This window comes from Anguilla rostrata, chromosome 2 (assembly GCF_018555375.3).
Source record: "Anguilla rostrata isolate EN2019 chromosome 2, ASM1855537v3, whole genome shotgun sequence".
NCBI lineage: Eukaryota > Metazoa > Chordata > Actinopteri > Anguilliformes > Anguillidae > Anguilla > Anguilla rostrata.
The window spans coordinates 70,276,745-70,296,962 of record NC_057934.1 but is presented as its reverse complement, the minus strand read 5'-3'; the positions used below and the strand labels follow the sequence as shown (position 1 = coordinate 70,296,962).

Here is a 20,218-nt window from a genome sequence, read left to right as displayed (position 1 = left end):
GTGTTAGTGAGGTAGATGAAAGCTCAAGTGTGTTAGTGAGGTAGAGGAAAGCTCAAGTGTGTTAGTGAGGTAGAAGAAAGCTCAGGTGTGTTAGTGAGGTAGAGGAAAGCTCAGGTGTGTTAGTGAGGCAGAGGAAAGCTCAGGTGTGTTAGTGAGATAGAGGAAAGCTCAGGTGTGTTAGTGAGGTAGATGAAAGCTCAGGTGTGTTAGTGAGGTAGATGAAAGCTCAAGTGTGTTAGTGAGGTAGATGAAAGCTCAGGTGTGTTAGTGAGGTAGATGAAAGCTCAGGCGTGTTAGTGAGGTAGATGAAAGCTCAGGTGTGTTAGTGAGGTAGATGAAAGCTCAGGTGTGTTAGTGAGGTAGATGAAAGCTTAGGCATTTTGTAAGCAGAGATTTGAGAGATAGTTTGTCTGTGCATCTGCGTGTGCGCTTGTGCGTATAGCAGACAGGATGCTGAGCTCTCACTCACTCCTGGAGCAGGAGCTCTCTTGCCCGGTGTGTGCGGACATCTTCCAGGACCCCGTGGTGCTGAAATGCAGCCACAGCTTCTGCAGGACGTGCCTCGCCCAGCACTGGCTCTGCAGCGAGCTGCGGGACTGCCCCGTCTGCAGGAGGGCGTCCGCGGAGGAGCCCGTGCTCAACCTGACCCTCCGGAACACCTGCCAGTCGTACCTGAGGGAGCGGGCGAGGAAGGGGGCGGGCCGCTCCTGCCCCAGCCACGGGGAGAGCCTCAAGCTCTTCTGCCTGCAGGACCGCCAGCTCATCTGCGTGGACTGCCTGACCCAGCAGCACCGCAACCACAGCTTCTGCCCCCTGGAGGCCGTGCTGCCCCACTGCAAGGTGAACCCCCCCCCCCCCACACACACACACACCCCTTCAATGCAGCGCTGTGCAAACTCAACCCCATCCTGAGGAAACTCTGTGCAACCCAGGTTTTTTTTTGCTGTGTCTTCTAACTGTCATTCCAACCAGCTGTTAAATGTTCTCGAATTAGACTATCGGTTAATGTCTGCTGAGGGATTTATTTACTCTCTTAACTAAAGAGACTTTGTGTCACAATTAGCTGTTCATGTCGTGAATTAATGTCCCATATTCACTGTGTAGCCTGTAAAATAGTCACTGGCCCTCCTGTGGTACTGTGTGTGGCCTGTAGAGTGTAAAATAGTCACTGGATCTCCTGTAGTACTGTGTGTGACGTGTAGAGTGTAAAATAGTCACTGGCCCTCCTGTAGCACTGTGTGTGGCCTGTAGAGTGTAAAATAGTCACTGGCTTTCCTGTAGTACTGTATGTTGCCTGTAGGGTGTAAAATAGTCACTGGCTCTCCTCTAGTACCGTATGTGGCCTGTAAAGTGTAAAATAGTCACTGGATCTCCTGTAATACTGTGTGTGGCCTGTAGGGTGTAAATTAGTCACTGGATCTCCTGTAGTACTATGTGTGGCCTATGGGGTGTAAAATAGTCACTGGCTCTCCTCTAGTACTGTATGTGGCCTTTAAAGTGTAAAATAGTCACTGGATCTCCTGTAGTACTGTGTGTGGCATGTAGGGTGTAAAATAGTCACTGGCTCTCCTGTAGTACTGTGTGTGGCCTGTAGGGTGTAAAATAGTCACTGGATCTCCTGTAGTACTATGTGTGACCTATGGGGTGTAAAATAGTCACTGGCTCTCCTGTAGTACTGTGTGTGGCCTGTAGGGTGTACAATAGTCACTGGCTCTCCTCTAGTACTGTATGTTGCCTGTAGGGTGTAAAATAGTCACTGGCCCTCCTGTAGCACTGTGTGTGGCCTGTAGAGTGTAAAATAGTCACTGGATCTCCTCTAGTACTGTGTGTGGCCTGTAGGGTGTAAAATAGTCACTAGCTTTCCTGTAGTACTGTATGTTGCCTGTAGGGTGTAAAATAGTCACTGGCTCTCCTCTAGTACTGTATGTGGCCTGTAAAGTGTAAAATAGTCACTGGATCTCCTGTAATACTGTGTGTGGCCTGTAGGGTGTAAATTAGTCACTGGATCTCCTGTAGTACTATGTGTGGCCTATAGGGTGTAAAATAGTCACTGGCTCTCCTCTAGTACTGTATGTGGCCTGTAAAGTGTAAAATAGTCACTGGATCTCCTGTAGTACTGTGTGTGGCATGTAGAGTGTAAAATAGTCACTGGCTCTCCTGTAGTACTGTGTGTGGCCTGTAGGGTGTAAAATAGTCACTGGATCTCCTGTAGTACTATGTGTGACCTATGGGGTGTAAAATAGTCACTGGCTCTCCTGTAGTACTGTGTGTGGCCTGTAGGGTGTACAATAGTCACTGGCTCTCCTCTAGTACTGTATGTGGCCTGTAGGGTGTAAAATAGTCACTGGCCCTCCTGTAGCACTGTGTGTGGCCTGTAGAGTGTAAAATAGTCACTGGATCTCCTCTAGTACTGTGTGTGGCCTGTAGGGTGTAAAATAGTCACTAGCTTTCCTGTAGTACTGTATGTTGCCTGTAGGGTGTAAAATAGTCACTGGCTCTCCTCTACTACTGTATGTGGCCTGTAAAGTGTAAAATAGTCACTGGATCTCCTGTAGTACTATGTGTGGCCTATGGGGTGTAAAATAGTCACTGGCTCTCCTCTAGTACTGTATGCTGTAGTACTGTGTGTGGCCTGTAGGGTGTAAAATAGTCACTGGATCTCCTGTAGTACTATGTGTGGCCTATGGGGTGTAAAATAGTCACTGGCTCTCCTGTAGTACTGTGTGTGGCCTGTAGGGTGTAAAATAGTCACTGGCTCTCCTGTAGTACTGTGTGTGGCCTATGGGGTGTAAAATAGTCACTGGCTCTCCTGTAGTACTGTGTGTGGCCTGTAGGGTGTAAAATAGTCACTGGATCTCCTGTAGTACTGTGTATGGACGAGGGCAGGGGTGTCTAATCTTATCCAAAAAAAAGGGTCGGTGTGGATGCAGGTTTTTGTTTTAGTCCCAGACTAAGACTGATTCTACTTGTCAAGGTTTTGATTGAAGACCATGATTAGTTAAATAGTTAAATCAGGTGTTTTAGTGCTAGGCTAAAACCTGTACCCACACCAGCCCTTTTCGGATTGGACACCTCTGGACCAGGGTTCAACAGCGGGAAATGTGTTCCCGGGAATTCCTGCCCAAAGTATTTATCATTTGCCAAGAAATATAACCACAGGAAAATGGGAATTACACACTTGCCATGTTCCAGGCTAATTCCATGTGGGCAGAGAGAGCATTTACTGTCTGCAGACAGTTCGATACAAAGATATCGCTTGAATGCAGAGTCCTGTGCTTCATTATATGCCTACACCTTTTTCATTTTATTTAACCTACTTTATAGGACAATGTCTACTGTTTAATTAAGGACAGTTCTGTTTTATTTACAATAGGCCACGGTATATGTTGTTTTATTGTGCAGAACACTATTTTGTAGTTATTATAGGCCATTTTGTTAAATTCTTATTTTCGCATAGGCCTAGCACAAATATTTTACAGGCTATAGCCTATTGACTTCATTATACTATCAGAGCACATAGGCCTTAGCCTATGAATTTGATTCACGAAGTAAATAATATCAAGATCATATTGTTCTGTTGGATCCACTGCATTGTCTATTGTCTAGCACCTGTTTGTGGCGCTGGAAAGTAAAATAAAGAAGCGTTCCGTGAAGTGAACTTTGAGTGACTGTTAACTTTTAATAGCCTGCCATATTTAACATCGTGTGGCTTGGAGTCACACCGCCGTGCGTCTGCGAACGCTGACAGAACACGCCTCTTCCGCCTCTGCTTATCTCAGCCTCAGTTTATTACCATGACTCGGCAGATTGCTTTGTTTGTTTGTGCAATGAAAGAACTGTCAAACACCCTGTAGTACTGTGTGTGGCCTGTAGGGTGTGCACAATAGTCTCTGGCTCTCAGGCAAGTGGATTAAAGTGCAAAAACATTGCAGCAATGATTCTGGAGAGAAAAAAAACCCCATTGTTATCAAGATTTAAGTATAAATAAAAGAGATTCACGAGATTCTACATTGTCATGTCTCTGGGGTTAGGGAAAGAGTGCGTGGAGAAGATGCTACCTCTTGTGGAAGGGGCTGGTTTGTCTGGTTGATCGAGCATCGCAATCTGTCGGCATGGGCACGTGTTTTGGGGGCGGGGGGGGCGGGGGGGGAGTGAGGGGGTCCACCTTTGGAGACTTGAGAGAGGGACAAAGGGCACAACAACAGCCACCTCCCCCCCAACTCGCTTATCGGCAGGAGGAAGTGGCTGCCTCTCCGCCTGACATCTCATTCAGGGCCGTTCCCCACACTGCTACAGATAGGGAGAAATCTGGGGAAGTCACAGAGGTGCCAAAATCCAGTGATCAACAACAAATGCAATAATTTCCTTGACTTTTTGGCAATGCATCTTATGGGCATGTCTTCCTATGATCCTACAGTGTGTTCACGGCAGTCAGGGGAACCCTGGACTTGCATTCTTAAAGGGATGGTCCCACAGCAAATGGGGGGAACTCTGGGATTTAATTCTTAAAGGGGTGGTCCCACAGCAAACAAGGGGAACCCAGGGATTGTATTCTTAAAGGGACGGGCCTACAGCAAACAGGGGGAACCCTGGGATTGCATTCTTAAAGGGATGGTCCCGCAGTAAATTGGAGGAACTCTGGGATTGCATTCTTAAAGGGACGGGCCCACAGTAGTTCATAAAACCCAATGCACAGGATAAATTGAAAGAGGACTAAAGTAACTGCATGAAGACAGGCTGATAGTCAGAAAGTAGGAATGACGTCGGGGGGGATTCTGATTTGTCCTTCCAGGCAGAGCTCCTGGTGCTCCAGACGGTGCTGAAGGAGAAACTGGCCGCCTTCAAGGACGCGAAACTGAGCTACGTCCAAATGGCCCAGTACATAAAGGTAACCATGGAAACCTCACCTGTCCGCCTCTTCACACCCATTCTGTCTCCCTCCATCGTGTCATGTTTAATAATGTCATTGTGCCTGAAAGATGTATGGCAGGGGGATGGGGGGGGGGGGGTTCTGGGGGAGAGCTCACCTTCCAGCCAATCAAAATCGAGTATTCGCCCAGACCATGGTACTGCTGCTGATAAACAATGGATAACTGCTGATAAACAATGGAAAGCAGTGCACCCTGCGGCTCTCCAGGACCAAGCTGATGGTGTCTGGGATGGGCGGCGATGTAGTTTAATGTGTTGGGAACTGGGTTTGTGACCCGACGGTTGCAAGTTCTTTGTAAGATAAAATACTGCTGTTGTACCCCTGTTCAAGGTACTTACCCTGAAGATAGATAGATAGATGGATAGATAGATGTTCTTTATCGTCCACAAGGGAAATTCATTTTTCTGAACTGCTTCCGTATACATACAGCTGTATAGTTGAATGGTCTGTCTTTAAAAAAAAAAGCTGTGCTAGTTGCTCTGGATAAGTGCACGTGCCCAGTGACAGTAATGTAGGTAAATAATACATCAGTGTACTGCAAAAGCACAATTGTAAAGATAAATGCTGTATCTCAGTTTTACTGTTTTGAGACATATCTGTAGTCATGCAAAAGTGTGTCATGGACCCGTTTAGTCCAAAACAGAAAAGTGTATCGTAAAGTGACCTTCTTTTTTTTACTTTTATGCTTTTAAACACAATATTTGGACACGGGCAAGTGAGAAATGGAGACAGGAAGGTACTGAAAAAAACTGAAAATGTCTGTTGTAGCAGCTGATAATAATTCACTCCAGTTTGGATATGACCCAGCACGCATTACTGGAAAACCATTTACCTTTTTTTAATTTAATTGTTTAATTCTTTTTTACTTTCTAGTTTAATAGTTACATGCGTCTATTCCAGACTAAATAGAGTTGTATTATACATTCTCTATGCATCCTTCTTTCTGTCATTGATTCTGTGTGTGTGTGTGTGTGTGTGTGTGCACAAGCAAGCATGTGTGTGTGTGTGTGTGTATGTGGTGAACCTGCGTCTGTGTTTGAGCAAGCACACGTTTGTGCATATGTGTATTTGTATCTGTGTGTATATGCAAGTGAATTCATGTGTGTGTGGGTATATAACAAACCATGTGTCTATGCATTGTTTGTCATACTGCATTACATTCATTGAGCAGATACTCTTTTCCTGAAAACAACTTACAGAACAGCATTACCCAAGTGCCAGAACAGGCGAACAACATTCCCATATGAGTGAGAGTATAAAAAATACATACACATACACGGTAAAGTGTTCAGTGTTAATTCAACTCTAACAGGGTACATATGAGTCCAATAGTTACCAATACATATTCTGTAATAATTGATTTAACGCTGTGTATATGTATAGGATACATATGTTCACGATTAAAAAATTTTGCCATCCTAGATACAGACCCAGCACACGGAAAGACAGATCCGGGAGCAGTTCGAGAAACTCCACGAGTTTCTGCGAGAGGAAGAGGAGGCCAGGATTGCTGTACTGAGGGAGGAGGAGGAGCAGAAGAGTCAGGCGATGAAGGAGAAGTTAGAGAAGATAAAAAGAGAGATATCCTCCCTCTCTACCTTGGTGAAAGCCACAGAAAGGGAGCTGAACGCTGAGGACATCTCTTTACTGGACGTAAGCGCCAATCGACACCTCAATGGGTTTCCAATGGCAACGATGACAAAATGCAATTGTGCACAACAGAATTATCCAATCACAAAGCACCACTGCTTCCCCATGATTGCCTTATGAATATCATGTATAATATGAATAATATGTACCATATGCTGTTGGAATGCAAACATAATCAATAGACTGTGTGTGTGTGTGTGTGTGTGTGTGTGTCTAAACCATCTCCAAGTAAACTGCACTAAAAATATAACTGTGATTTACAAATGCCAATCTGTGTGTGCATTGCAAATGCTATACACAGTGAAATAAATAGCTTATAAATAAGTAATACCATGCTCGTAAAAGTGTTATTCATAATTTATTGAAATTCAGTGTTTCTGCTTGATCACGTTTTATCCTTAATCCTCCATAACTGCTTCTGTGCAAAATTCAGTGGAAATTCACGCACTAATCAGATAACTTTCAAGTAACAACAACAACAACAACATAAAATCAAATGCCAACACGAAATAAGTTTTCCAAAAGAGGTGAAAAGAGGTTGAAGATCTAATTACCCGTCGTTGTGTCTTTCAGAACTACAGTGACACAGTAAAAAGGTAAAGATCTATGCTTCTATGCTGCCTTCCGTTTTTACAATTTCCTTTTTTTTGGACCAAAACCTCGGCAACGTTCACCCCTCGCTATTTACACAGGGTCTCCAGCACGCCACGGGAACCAGAGGTGGCCGCGGGGGCGTTGGTCGACGTGGCTGAGCACCTGGGCAATCTCAAGTTCCGAGTTTGGGAGAAGATGCTGGGGATTGTCCAGTACAGTGAGTACCTGATACTACAGGGCGTGATTATGGCGGTTACGACACAGCACGTTCATATTGATTACATTTCAAGCTTCATGTGGGACCTTGCACGGCAGCCTTCCACCATTGGTGTGTGAGTGTGTGTGTGAATGGGGTGAATGAGAGGCATCAATTGTAAAGCGCTTTGGATAAAAGCGCTATATAAATGCAGTCCATTTACATGCCGTGTGTCTTGAGGAAGCCGGGTAGAAGTCTTGGCGATGGTGCGATACGGCGTGCGTCTGATACGACGCAACATCAACTTTGATTCAATAAAAATGAGTCCTTAATTTTTAAATAGGGACGCCATTGCTCGGGCGGTAAGAACGGTTGACTGGCAGTCGGAGGGTTGTCGGTTCGATCCCCCCGCCCTGGGCGTGTTGAAGTGTCTCTGAGCAAGACACCTAAATCCTAATTGCTCCCAATGCGTTGATTGGTACCTTGCATGGCCGCCTTTCACCGTTGGTGTGTGAGTGTGTGTGTGAATGGGTGAATGAGAGGCATAAATTGTAAAGCGCTTTGGATAAAAGCGCTATATAAATGCAGTCCATTTACCATTTACCAAAAGACCAAAAAACCCAGAATTTAAAAAATATATTTATTTTTGTAAATAAAAGTTGAGGGCAAATGTTGGAGAGGAGAGAAAGCCATTTTGGGAATTTGGCCAGGACACCTAAGATGTGCCCCATCCTTCATAGGATACTTACAGGTGACGGTGAGATAGAATCCCGGGTCCATCTGGGGCCAAAAGTGTGCTCACCGCCTTTCTGATCTTGCCTGTGTTTTTTTGCCCTCTATATTTTTCTATAGCTCCGGTGACCCTTGACCCCAACACCGCCGCACCCTGGCAGATCCTGTCGGAGGACCTGACCAGCGTGCGCTACAGGAAGTGCCAGCAGCTGCCCGGCAACCCCGAGCGCTTCTCCAACTACGAGGTGGTCCTGGGGTCCCGCGGCCTCCGCTCGGGCGCCCACGCCTGGGAGGTGGAGGTGGGCGAGAACACCGACTGGGCGCTGGGCGTGGCCGCCGCGTCCGTGGAGCGCAGGGCGGACATCGGGCCGCGCCCCGAGGAGGGCCTGTGGAGCATCGGCCTGTTCCTGGGCCGGTACGCCGCCTACACCAGCCCCGTCACCCCCATCCCGGTCCGGGGCGGGCTCCGGAGGGTGAGGGTGGAGCTGGACTGGGACGGGGGTCGGGTGGCCTTCTCGGACGCGGCCGACGGCGCCGCCCTCTACGCCTTCTCGCAGCGCTTCACCGAGCCGGTGTACCCCTACTTCCTGACGGCGTGCCGGCGGCACGGCCTGCGGGTCCTCCCCGCCCAGGTGTCCGTCCAGGTGCAGCCGCGCAGGTAGAAAAAAAGCCCTGGGGTCAGAAAGATTAAAAAGATTCAAAACTTTATTGTCCGTTAACGCAGGCAATAATGGAGATTTGTCTTTCGCTGGCACGTAGCTCACGCGGAGATACAATACAGTGCACATAAGAACGTCAAATGCACACAAAAAGACAACACAGCATGTGTGGTACAATCTCATGCAGTAAAATGGTAAAATGCAGTAAAATGTGATGTGCTGAACAGGAGTAAGAGTTAAAAGTTAAAAGTTAAAGTTAAAAACCAGTGACAATTAAAAATTTATACTAAATATAAAGTGATGTATGCTAGCTCAGCTCAGTAAGCCCGTAGGTTCCTCCTTAGTTGCTGTTGAGCTGCGCAATGGCAAGAATTAACACATACTTAACTTGCATCTTGAACTTCATGTATGTTAAGTTTAATCGGTAAATAATCGGGGGAAACCTTGACAAACAAGGCAAAAGTCCTGGCACGTGTTTCTCACACACGTGAACTCAGCCGGCTGATTTCACTGATTAGCTTTACTTCCTGGCTGAAGGATTGACCTCATTTGCAAATCCAGGCTGCTGGAACAGGATTGTCACGGGAGAGAGGACTTTTACCGTCTGGATCTGGATTTTCCACCTCCGCTTTTAGAACCGATCAGTTTTTATTTCTGTTAAAGCGTTCTTTGCGTCACAAGCTGAAGATGAGGACACACTGTACTTTTTCTTAATTTAATTGTAACACAAGACTAATTATGTGAGACAAAAATGAGCGTAGCCCAGTTGTCACTTACGCATTTACTCTGATGTGTACATTACATTTTTTGTCCTGATGTCTTAAAATGAGAAAATGCAAATGAAGTGAACACAAATAAAAATTGCTTGCCCGAGTCAGTCGTCTTGAAATGAGCTGACTGCGATTAACGCTTTTTAAGGTGTAAGATCACAAATATGTGATTAGAATGTTCTTGCACATTCTAATGCTGATGTAACAACAGATAAACATTCCAAAAAACCCTTCCCTTCAAAGGGTTAAGGTCCATGCAATGTGCTGTGTGATTATATGATTAACTGGTCATTGAATGAAATAAAGGAAGGGTTTCACTTAAAACTTCATTCCCGACTGTATAACTGTTCTGGAGCTGGACGTTTTAACCCAGAGGTTGCGGGTTTATCTCCCATGTGGGGGCACTGCCAGTGGCATCAGGCTGCATTAATGGATTGTGTGTGAAAATGGCCGTTTGTGTAAGTTGCGCTGGTTTAATTAATTTCCTCTTTCGTCGCTGTTGTCAGAGGAAGCCTAAAAGCATGCTGGGATAAATATGGTAGCTAATGCACAGAACACAAAACTTCAGAAGATGAATGTGCATGCCTGCACCATAAATATAGCGTCTTTAAATACAGGAGCTTCCTAAACGGAAATGTCAAGCTCGTGAGGGGGCATCTGTAACTATGACACGAATATCCTCTTCAGACCCAGTAATTCATTTCTATCCCCGGTAGGGTCGAGTATCTGCTGTTAATCACAAGAACACATATATTCAACAATGCTGAAACCTACACTACAAGAGACATTCAATAAAACTAAAATATATATATGTATTTTTGACAATATTTTTCCTGTAACATGCTTTTGTTGTCATCCAAGACACACTCCTATTATGTCAAACAAATTTAAAGACTTAAACTTTTTTGTCTGCTGGGTTCTCAGGAGAGTATGTCAAGGAGACCTCCCCAGGCCCATATACAGTGCACTGTAAGTGAAAGAGAAGATTCTGTAATTGTATACGAACTAGTGCAATTGCACACTGTAGAAAAAAAAACGACCAATTACCAGTGGCTGAAAACTGTATTATACTGTATCTGAAGATTAATGAATAAAATAAATGCAGGATTTGATTCCAGCTTCCGGTTTTTTTTTTTTTTGGTGACATTTTAGCATAATTTCTCAATAGATAAAAATGGTAAGCTTGTAAAAAAAAATAATGCTAACACATGGCCTTGTTAGTGGATTGGCTCATTCTTAGCACGGGTTAGTTAATGCATTAACTCGTGTCAGTGAATGGAACCTTATTGTAAAAGTGTTACCAGGGAAACATTACTCCCTCCCTTCCCTTCAGAATGCAGAATGCTGACGTGTTTTTTTTCTTCTCCGACAGTCAGCACTCTGCAAAACGAAACACCATAACGTTCCACACATGTAAACTAGACATGGGGGTGGGGGGCTCCGGGTCTGTGTTTCATTTTTCAAGCCCCGCCAAGCCCCTCATATATGTGTGTGTGTGTGTGTGTGTGTGGTGTGTGTGCATTTACAAACCGATGCTCACACACATAAACATCTACATATATCGGTGAAAATACAGGAGCAAGAGAGGAAAAACCCCAATTGATAGACATAACAATATATTATTAGCGACATGCTGAAGAACAAACATTATTAACCTAATAATGTAATGTTTCCTTTTACTCAGTGCATGGCGAGAGTGGGGGGGGGGCATGGGGGAGTGGGGGTGGGAGTGGGTGGGCATGGGGGGGGCATGGGGGGGTGGACATGCGGGGGGGGGTTCTTGCTGTAATCATATCTAGTGTGACCCACAAATGTCAGAATACTCTGAAACACACACGTATGTCACATGACCACTTAAAGACAAGGGGTGCTGGGTGTGGGAGTTGGGGGTGCTTGGAGTGTTTGGAGTGTTTGGGTGACAGAATGGAGGCCGGCTCTCGCTCATCCTCATGCTCGCCGTGTCCTTCTGGAGGGTGCGGCAGGGAAGATTTCGGGGTCCCCCGCGGGGAAGAGGAGGGGTCCCGGAGATGCCTGGGCTGCGGCGAGCCCATCTGGGGGGCGCTGCCCGTCTGCTGGGCCTGTCGGACCTCGTCGGGGTACCAGTCCCACGGCGGCTCCCCGCAGCACAGTAAGGTGAGGGCATTCGCGAGTTTTTCAGTCAGTTGTACTGTTGTGAACCAGTGCTGGTGTAATCTAGGCTTTACTCACCTTCTATGGTGCTTGGAGTCTTTTGAGAAACATCAAGAAAGGAACAAAAAAACAAGAGTGAAAACACTCCAGTCTTCTCGGCCTGTTGAATTCTTCTTCATTGTCATTGCTGCCAGTCATGACCTCTTACCATTAGAGGTCTTCTTCTTTAGTGTGAGCAGTATTCAAAAGCAAAATAAAACAAGGACTAATAGGATATTAATCCTATTAAATCAGTTCAGATTTTCAAATAATTTTTTCATCCTGAAAGCAAACAAAGTTCTTGCACTGCCCAAAATGGGAGGATTTGGTACTGATCTTCTGGAGACCATGTTGCAGGAACAGGTGCCCCGGTGATAAGTCTTAACCAATCAGCAGTGTGTCTGTAGCCGGCTGCCAATCAGAAGGGATATTGAAGTGAATATGTACTACTGAATTAAAATGATCTGTTAGGCCTCCAGCTTGTGTTTGGGAATGACATACACTTATAACAAAACAAAGTGCTGTTTTCCTTTTTCCTGTTTGTACATTTGTAAAAAAAAAAAAATGGTGGCTTCGCGAAAAAAGTCAAAGTGATCGCACAGGGCCTTAAATCAAACGAGCTAAATCTTAATACTAAATATATAAAGGACAGAACACGGCGGTCCCTGCGGCTGTCCGGAGAACAGGGCTGGGCACTCCAGCTTTAGACTAATCCTTTTGCTGAATGGCCGAATAGCTGTCGGCTTTAGTTTATAATTGAAAGGATGTGAGCGGTGCATTGACACCACCGCGTCCCTTTCACAAAGCTGTCTGATGCTTGACATGGGCATCCAGTGATATTTACAGCCCCTTATGACAAATGACATAAGGGGATATAATAGGACACGGAGAACAGCTGTGCGTCTGAGGTGTCCCCTTACTGACCAATGAGACGAGCCGTGGCCCTAGGTCATGTTTTAACATTCATAAACGTCTGTCACCCAGTGGCAACACACTCAACTGATGGACATGGAGTGTGTGTGTGTGTGTGTGTGTGTGTGTGCATGCGGTGTATATGCATGTGTGTGTGTGTGTGTGTGTGTGCGTGAGAGAGAGTAAGAGAACAGCATGTGTACCGTATATTTATACTGTGTGTGGGTATTTATTATGTGTGTGGTATATACATATATATGTGTGTACGTGTGTGTGTGTGTGTGCATGTGTAAGAACAATGCGTGTACTGTGTGTAAGAATAATGTGTGTATGTTGTGTTTATGAGCATATGTGTGTACGTGAGAGAGAGAGAGAGAGGGATAATGAGTGTTTTCACAGTATGTATAAGAATGTTGTGTCTGTGTGTGTGTATGAATTATGTGTGTGGTATATACATATATATGTGTGTACGTGTGTGTGCATGTGTAAGAACAATGTGTGTACTGTGTGTAAGAATAATGTGTGTATGTTGTGTTTATGAGCATACATGAGAGAGAGAGAGAGAGAGAGAGATGAGTGTTTTCACAGTACGTATATGAATGTTGTGTCTGTGTGTGTGAGTGCATGAATGACGTGTGTGCCTGCGTGCATGAGTGTGTGCATGTGTGCGCGTGTGTGTGTGTGCGTGTGTGTGTCTCCCAGTTCCAACCACTCCACCACAACAACCTCTCTAACAGAGTACACGAGTCTATTAGGGGCCAGGTGCACTCTATGAGAGTTCAGTTCAGTTAAAATTTGAACATTTGACAGCAGAACCAGCTGTCTTTTGCAGTGATAACCCGTGGAAATGGAATGCAAGAGATTATGTGGCCAATCACGATGTCGCAGAGGATTTGGTGGCCAGGCGCATGGTTTGTGGGAATTTGGCCAGGACACTGGGCTGAGCATCCCGACTCTTTTAACAACCACAGAAATTCAGGAAATGACAGCCTGTCCATCTGTCTGTACATTTGTCCGTCTGTCCGTCCGTCCGTCCGTCTGTCCTCTCACTGGTTCCAGGAGGAGTTAAAGGTGACAGTGAGGCCACTGAAGAAGTGGTTAGACTCTGCTAACGAAGTCAAACGAATCTGCAATCAATCGGCCGAGCATAACACGGTACTCTCATTTCACTCAGTGCACGTATGCATGCAGGTGCGTAGCTGTGCATTATTTACGGGAGCTCCGCCTGTTTATACGAACGCATGCATGTGTACATGTACGTGGATATATGTATGTATGCATGTATGCGTGTATGTATGTGTCTGGTTGTACTTGCAGATAAGACCTGTGTTAAATGCACATTCAACTCTTTTTGTTTATATAACATAACATAACATAACGATGAGAACGGGCCATTCAGCCCAACGATGCTCGCCATTTTCCCGACTAAATTAGTGCTCTGATCATCTGCAGACTAGACAGTATCTGACACCGTACCAAGCCTAGTCTTGAAAAATCCCCAGAGTTACTGCCTCTACCACATGTCCTGGCAGGCTATGCCACACATTGACTACTCTCCTAACGTTCGTACCGAATTTACATTTTGCTAATTTCCATTTCTGTCCCCTCGTTCTACTAACAGAACTCGACCTGGAGAAATTGTTTGTAGTTCACTTTATTGATCCCCTTCATGAATTTAAAAGCCTCAACCATATCACTCCCAAATCTCCTTTTCACTGAGCTTGAAGAAATTAAGCATCTTAAGTCTTAAGTCTTCCCCCATTGTTTTTCGTACCAGGAATCAATTCTGTTGCTCTTCGGTCTAGCTAATATACACTAGCAAAACGTTAGAATTTGTTGTATAGGAGATTCCATTCATTATCGTATTCTTACATCGTATGTTATCGTTTATCAGAATGCTTTCTAAGTGTTTCCTGTTCCAGCACGAGGCCCGGCAGGCGGAGAGGAAGATAACAGACGAGTTTGAGAAGCTCCATCGCTTTCTGCGGGAGGAAGAGGAGGCCAGGATCGCCGCGATGAGGGAGGAAGAGAAGCAGAAGAGTCGCATGATGAAGGAGAAGATAGAGAAAATGAAAGGAGAGATGTCCTCTCTTTCAGACACGGTGACGGCCATGGAGCAGCAACTGAAACTACGCAACCTCTCATTTCTGCAGGTCAGAGGTCATAGGTCATTGGTTACAGTTATATACGCATATGCATACATCCATATACATATCCTTTGTATATTTTATTGTTTTTTTATTGTTTTCTTGTAAAAACAAGGACATAGAATTCATGTTATAAAGTGCATATACCTCCTTTGTTTTATGTTAATTATTTTTTAAAGTTGTTTTTAGATGACAATGTGTATTTTGTATAAATGCATATTAGAGAATAAACTATTGTTCTTGTCACTTCCAGAATTACAAGACAACAATGACCAGGTAGAGTGAACACCGCACACTTGAGATCCTCAAAACACTGGACAATGGTGAAACAGCTGCTCTCGGTTCTGACCTTCTTCAATATAATGTGCCACAAAACATGCTTAAATGTTCATACCATCTACAGTAAGACTAGAAAGGGGATGCTCACACCAATAGCATGTGATTACAAATAGACAAAAAATATTGCACTTTTCTTATTCGTGTTCAAATAAGAATACTTTGCCTCTTGCCAAAAGTTTTGACATTTGATTTGGCAGTGTGTTCCAGGGAGATCTCCGGTCTCTAATTCTATTTTTTATGAACGTGGAATCTTTTAAGCGACATCTGTGTTTTGTATTTTTTCGGACATTTGACCCTTGACCTCTGACCCTTTACCACAGGGTCTGGGCGGCACCTCAGATCCCCGGGAAAGATCCGGGGGCGCTGATCGACGTGTGCAAACACCTGAGCAACCTCAAGTACAGAGTCTGGGAGAAGATGCTGGGGACCGTTCAGTACAGTGAGTATTTAACTAGGCTAACGGTCCTACTACCTTACGCCAAAGGAAGGCACTAAACGTGGCCCACGTTTGAAGCCACGGTGAAGCCATGGTGCAACTCCGTTTGTGTTGTGACCGCCCCCTAGTGGTCCACGCAAGAAGATGCTGGGGACCGTTCAGTACAGTGAGTAGCGTCCCGTAGATCACACATGCTTTAAAATGCCATCGAGATCATAAATATGGTATAATACACAGGTAATTGCGAAAGCATTGGGACAGTGACACACATTTTTGTTGTTTTCTACACTAGCACATTGGATTTGAAGTACAACAATGAATATGAGGTTAAAGTGCACACTGTCAGCTTTAATTTGAGGGTATTGAAATCCATATCTCTGTAGGAATTCAAGCTCTTTTTACACCCCCCCCCCCCCGAAATTTTAGTGGAGCGAAAGTAATTGGACAATTCGAATTTGCCTTCATCTCACTTTTATCTTAAGGCATAAGGTCATAATTGGTATGTTCAAAACCTGTAAGACACCTGGATTTTTTGCCAAATCTTTTGTTTTTCTGGTGCATGTGGACACCTTACTCCTATTTCGTTTGGCTTTTTAAAACAGAAAATTGTCGTCTCTGTCCAAATACTTTTGAATTTGATGGTAAATCCAAAATGGCTGCGAAACGAGTGATTCATCATCCGTGTTTTTATGCGTTCCTCTCCTCACCTCGGGCCAGGTCCCGTGATCCTGGACCCGAATTCGGCCGACCCTTTCCTGCGGCTCTCCGAGGACCTGACCAGCGTGCGGGACGGGAACGTGGACCAGCAGCTCCCGGACACCCCGGAGAGGTTCAACAGCTGCGCCGAAATGCTGGGGTCCCGGGGGTACCGCTCGGGGACGCACCTGTGGGACGTGGAGGTGGGCGGCAACGCCAGCTGGATCGTCGGCGTGGCCGGCAGATCCGCGCAGAGGAAAGCGCTGATCTCTGCCTGCCCCGAGAACAGGATCTGGGGGGTCTGCCTGCGGGACGGCGAATACATGGCGCTGGAGTCCCCGTCTGTGCCCCTCCCGGTTCGGGGCAAGCTCCTGAGGGTTCGGGTGGAGCTGGACTGGGACGGGGGCAAAATCACGTTCTCCGACGCCACTGACACCAACGGCACCCCCCTATACACCTTCACGCACCCCTTTGCGGAGAGGGTGTACCCCTACTTCAGCACGTCCTGCCAGTTCCACCCCCTGAGAATCGTACCCGCGAAGGTGCTTATAAGTGTGGACCAATCAAAACAGTGTGTGTAAAAAGTTCAAGGTTTTCATTTTTTGCGGGGGCTGGTTACATTTCAGTTCACAGATCTTTCCTTGATAATGTACAACTTACAGCTGATGCATGATTTGAGCCAAAGTGACTTAGAGAAGGTGCATTTAACATGACTATAAAAGCACCTGTAGTGCTAATAAAGCTACAATCAAATTAATGGCATCAAATTTCATATTAAAATGAATAAAGGCTTTTCAGTTCATCTCTGGACTGCTTCAACACTGAGAGAATATCACATGATGGATTCCTCTGTTTTTTTTTTTGCAGTTCCTTCACTGCTTTCATTGTAAACTGATGCATGTGACCTGGAGCTTTCCAGCAGGCTGGCTTCGTGGCGCAACGGTAGCGCGTCTGACTCCAGATCAGAAGGTTGCGTGTTCAAATCACGTCGAGGTCAAAGCAGCACTGACTTTTTCAGCAGGAACGCATTTCCAAGCTGAAGAAGTGTACGTTAAAACAGCTGATGACACAAATGGCATCTAAAGAGCTTGAGTTACTACAATGACAACAAAAAACATACAATCAGTGAAAAAATACACAGTGTTTACACACAGATGAAAGTTACTGTTCAGCATTTAATTTGCACCAGTTTTTGACCTTTGCCGTTGGCCTAATCAGTCTCCTAACGACTGTGTCCTCAAAATCTGTATTGCCTACCTAGTAATATATGCATCCTACTGCTGCCATTCTCCATTACATCATCAGTAAAGACAAGTGAGCCTGTTCCAGAAGCACCCCTCCCCCCGATCTGTGAAATGTGGTTCAAGTAGTGTTCTGGCTTGGGCATGTTTGGCAGCCACAGGAACTGAGAGAGAAACTAGTCGGACACATATGTATAAAGTATCATATCCGCTTTTCAACTTAAACTGATCTATCGGGGATTTGCAGGGGTGATAGGTTGGGAACCCAATTTCTTCCCGGGCAGTTTTTTCAAATGCAAATCAGTCACCACTCAGAAAGCAATTTATGGGCCATTCTTGTCAATCAATTATCACACTGTCCCTCTCCAGTGATTTACATCAAAGCAGTGCCTTTTTTTAATGTGCCAAAGCGTAAGATCAACTAGTTCTGAAATCCAGCAGTTGTAAAGTCCTGGAACCCAGAGACAGCATGGCTTTGATGGCAAAGATTTTACTTTGGTCTGTCGTACTTCGTACAAAAAGGTTGTTTAGTTCAAATTTCTTCTTCGAGAATTCTTGAAACTTCTCAACTTTTGGAAAAGTCCAATTTGCACTCGCAAGTGTTGCAATGTGGTCTCTCCATGTTCAAGGAACAGCATTTGACACAAAGCCTTTGAAGAGCTGAGTGAAGAGGCACCTGTTAGAGTCAGTAAACTGGTGCGTGTGAACTGGGAACCCCAACAGGCTGGCTTCGTGGCGCAACGGTAGCGCGTCTGACTCCAGATCAGAAGATTGCGTGTTCAAATCACGTCGAGGTCAAAGCAGCACTGCCTTTTTCAGCAGGAACGCATTTCCAAGCTGAAGAAGTGTACGTTAAAACAGCTGATGACACAAATGGCATCTAATGAGCTTGATCAAAAACTTGCGTTACTACAATGACAACAGAAAGCATACAATCTGTGAAAAAATACAGTGTTTACACACAGATGAAACTGACTTTTCAGCATTTAATTTGCACCAGTATTTGAGCTTTGCCGTTGGCCTAATCAGTCTCCTAACGACTGTGTCCTCAAATCTGTATTGCCTACCTAGTAATATATGCATCCTACTGCTGCCATTCTCCATTACATCATCAGTAAAGACAAGTGAGCCTGTTCCAGAAGCACCCCTCCCCCCGATCTGTGAAATGTGGTTCAAGTAGTGTTCTGGCTTGGGCATGTTTGGCAGCCACAGGGACTGAGAGAGAAACTAGTCGGACACATATGTATAAAGTATCATAGCCGCTTTTCAACTTAAACTGATCTATCAGGGATTTGCAGGTGTGATAGGTTGGGAACCCAGTTTCTTCCCGGGCAGTTTTTTCAAATGCAAATCAGTCACCACTCAGAAAGCAATTTATGGACCATTCTTGTCAGTCAATTATCACACTGTCCCTCTCCAGTGATTTACATCAAAGCAGTGCTTTTTTTTTAACGTGCCAAAGCGTAAGATCAACTAGTTCTGAAATCCAGCAGTTGTAAAGCATGGCTTTGATGGCAAAGATTTTACTTTGGTCTGTCGTACTTCGTAAAATGGTTGTTTAGTTCAAATTTTCTTCTTCGAGAATTCTTGAAACTTCTCAACTTTTGGAAAAGTCCAATTTGCACTCGCAAGTGTTGCTATGTGGTCTCTCCCTGTTCAAGGAACAGCATTTGACATGAAGCCTTTGAAGAGCTGAGTAAAGAGGCACCAGTTAGAGTCAGTAAACTGGTGCGTGTGAACTAGGAAACCCAGCAGGCTGGCTTCGTGGCGCAACGGTAGCGCGTCTGACTCCAGATCAGAAGGTTGCGTGTTCAAATCACGTCGAGGTCAAAGCAGCACTGACTTTTTCAGCAGTAACGCATTTCCAAGCTGAAGAAGTGTACGTTAAAATAGCTGATGACACTAATGGCATCTAAAAAGCTTGAGATACTACAATGACAACAGAAAGCATACCTTCGGTGAAAAATACACGTCATTTACAGACAGATGAAACTGACTTTTCAGCATTTAATTTGCACCAGTTTTTCACCTTTGCCGTTGGCCTAATCAGTCTCCTAACGACTGTGTCCTCAAAATCTGTATTGCCTACCAAACATACTGCCTGGGGCGCAACTAGACATTTTGGGCCCCTGAAAAAAATATTGCTCTGGGTCCCCCTTTCATAACAAAATAAACAAAAATTGGTCCGTTACTTCCTGAAAAGTGTGCTCATGAAGCCTTTGAAGAGCTGAGTGAAGATGCACCAGTTAGAGTCGGTAAACCGGTGCGTGTGAACTGGAAAATCCCAACAGGCTGGCTTCGTGGCGCAACGGTAGCGCGTCTGACTCCAGATCAGAAGGTTGCGTGTTCAAATCACGTCGAGGTCAAAGCAGCACTGCCTTTTTCAGCAGGAACGCATTTCCAAGCTGAAGAAGTGTACGTTAAAACAGCTGATGACACAAATGGCATCTAATGAGCTTGAAAACGGTGGTGTTACTACGGTGACGTCAGAAAACACCCTATCCGTGAAAAAAGGCCCTCTCTACTGAGACACTTCACAGAAACAGGGAATATGAAAAATTCAGGCAAGATCAAGCCTGAATTCTAAAAAATCCTCTTCTGATTAGCCGGTGTCATTATTCATTTTATCTTTGGGTCATAGGACAGCCAAAACCCCTTTAGCATTGCATCAAGAATCAAGCGTCAAGCATTAGAAACAATGCTATTTTGCTTTATTCTGATGAATATGGACTAAACAGAGAGGTTTA

The 20,218-nt window shown here is 45.0% G+C and overlaps 1 protein-coding gene and 4 non-coding genes across 5 annotated transcripts in view; all 5 read left to right on the top strand.

Annotated features, from left to right (window-relative positions):
- Nucleotides 1-17,067, top strand: part of LOC135248624 (E3 ubiquitin-protein ligase TRIM35-like) — a 17,408-nt gene extending 341 nt beyond the window's left edge. Inside the window, exons 1-13 of the mRNA XM_064323445.1 lie at nt 1-840; nt 4,793-4,888; nt 6,353-6,583; nt 7,154-7,176; nt 7,273-7,391; nt 8,223-8,760; nt 10,456-10,459; nt 11,350-11,664; nt 13,672-13,767; nt 14,535-14,765; nt 15,013-15,035; nt 15,419-15,537; nt 16,252-17,067. The exon at nt 1-840 is cut by the window's left edge and continues 341 nt beyond it. Coding sequence (XP_064179515.1) covers nt 451-840; nt 4,793-4,888; nt 6,353-6,583; nt 7,154-7,176; nt 7,273-7,391; nt 8,223-8,760; nt 10,456-10,459; nt 11,350-11,664; nt 13,672-13,767; nt 14,535-14,765; nt 15,013-15,035; nt 15,419-15,537; nt 16,252-16,811 — 2,745 coding nt within the window. The 5' untranslated portion in view covers nt 1-450 and the 3' untranslated portion in view covers nt 16,812-17,067. The remainder of the gene's footprint in view (nt 841-4,792; nt 4,889-6,352; nt 6,584-7,153; nt 7,177-7,272; nt 7,392-8,222; nt 8,761-10,455; nt 10,460-11,349; nt 11,665-13,671; nt 13,768-14,534; nt 14,766-15,012; nt 15,036-15,418; nt 15,538-16,251) is intronic.
- An 88-nt stretch (nt 17,068-17,155) lies between these two features.
- On the top strand, nt 17,156-17,227 carry trnaw-cca (transfer RNA tryptophan (anticodon CCA)). Its single transcript has one exon. It is a non-coding gene; the product is annotated as a tRNA-Trp (tRNA).
- Nucleotides 17,228-18,197: 970 nt separating this feature from the next.
- trnaw-cca (transfer RNA tryptophan (anticodon CCA)) lies at nt 18,198-18,269 on the top strand. The gene has a single exon. It is a non-coding gene; the product is annotated as a tRNA-Trp (tRNA).
- Nucleotides 18,270-19,229: 960 nt separating this feature from the next.
- trnaw-cca (transfer RNA tryptophan (anticodon CCA)) lies at nt 19,230-19,301 on the top strand. Its single transcript has one exon. It is a non-coding gene; the product is annotated as a tRNA-Trp (tRNA).
- Nucleotides 19,302-19,765: 464 nt separating this feature from the next.
- On the top strand, nt 19,766-19,837 carry trnaw-cca (transfer RNA tryptophan (anticodon CCA)). Its single transcript has one exon. It is a non-coding gene; the product is annotated as a tRNA-Trp (tRNA).
- Nucleotides 19,838-20,218: the final 381 nt, after the last annotated feature.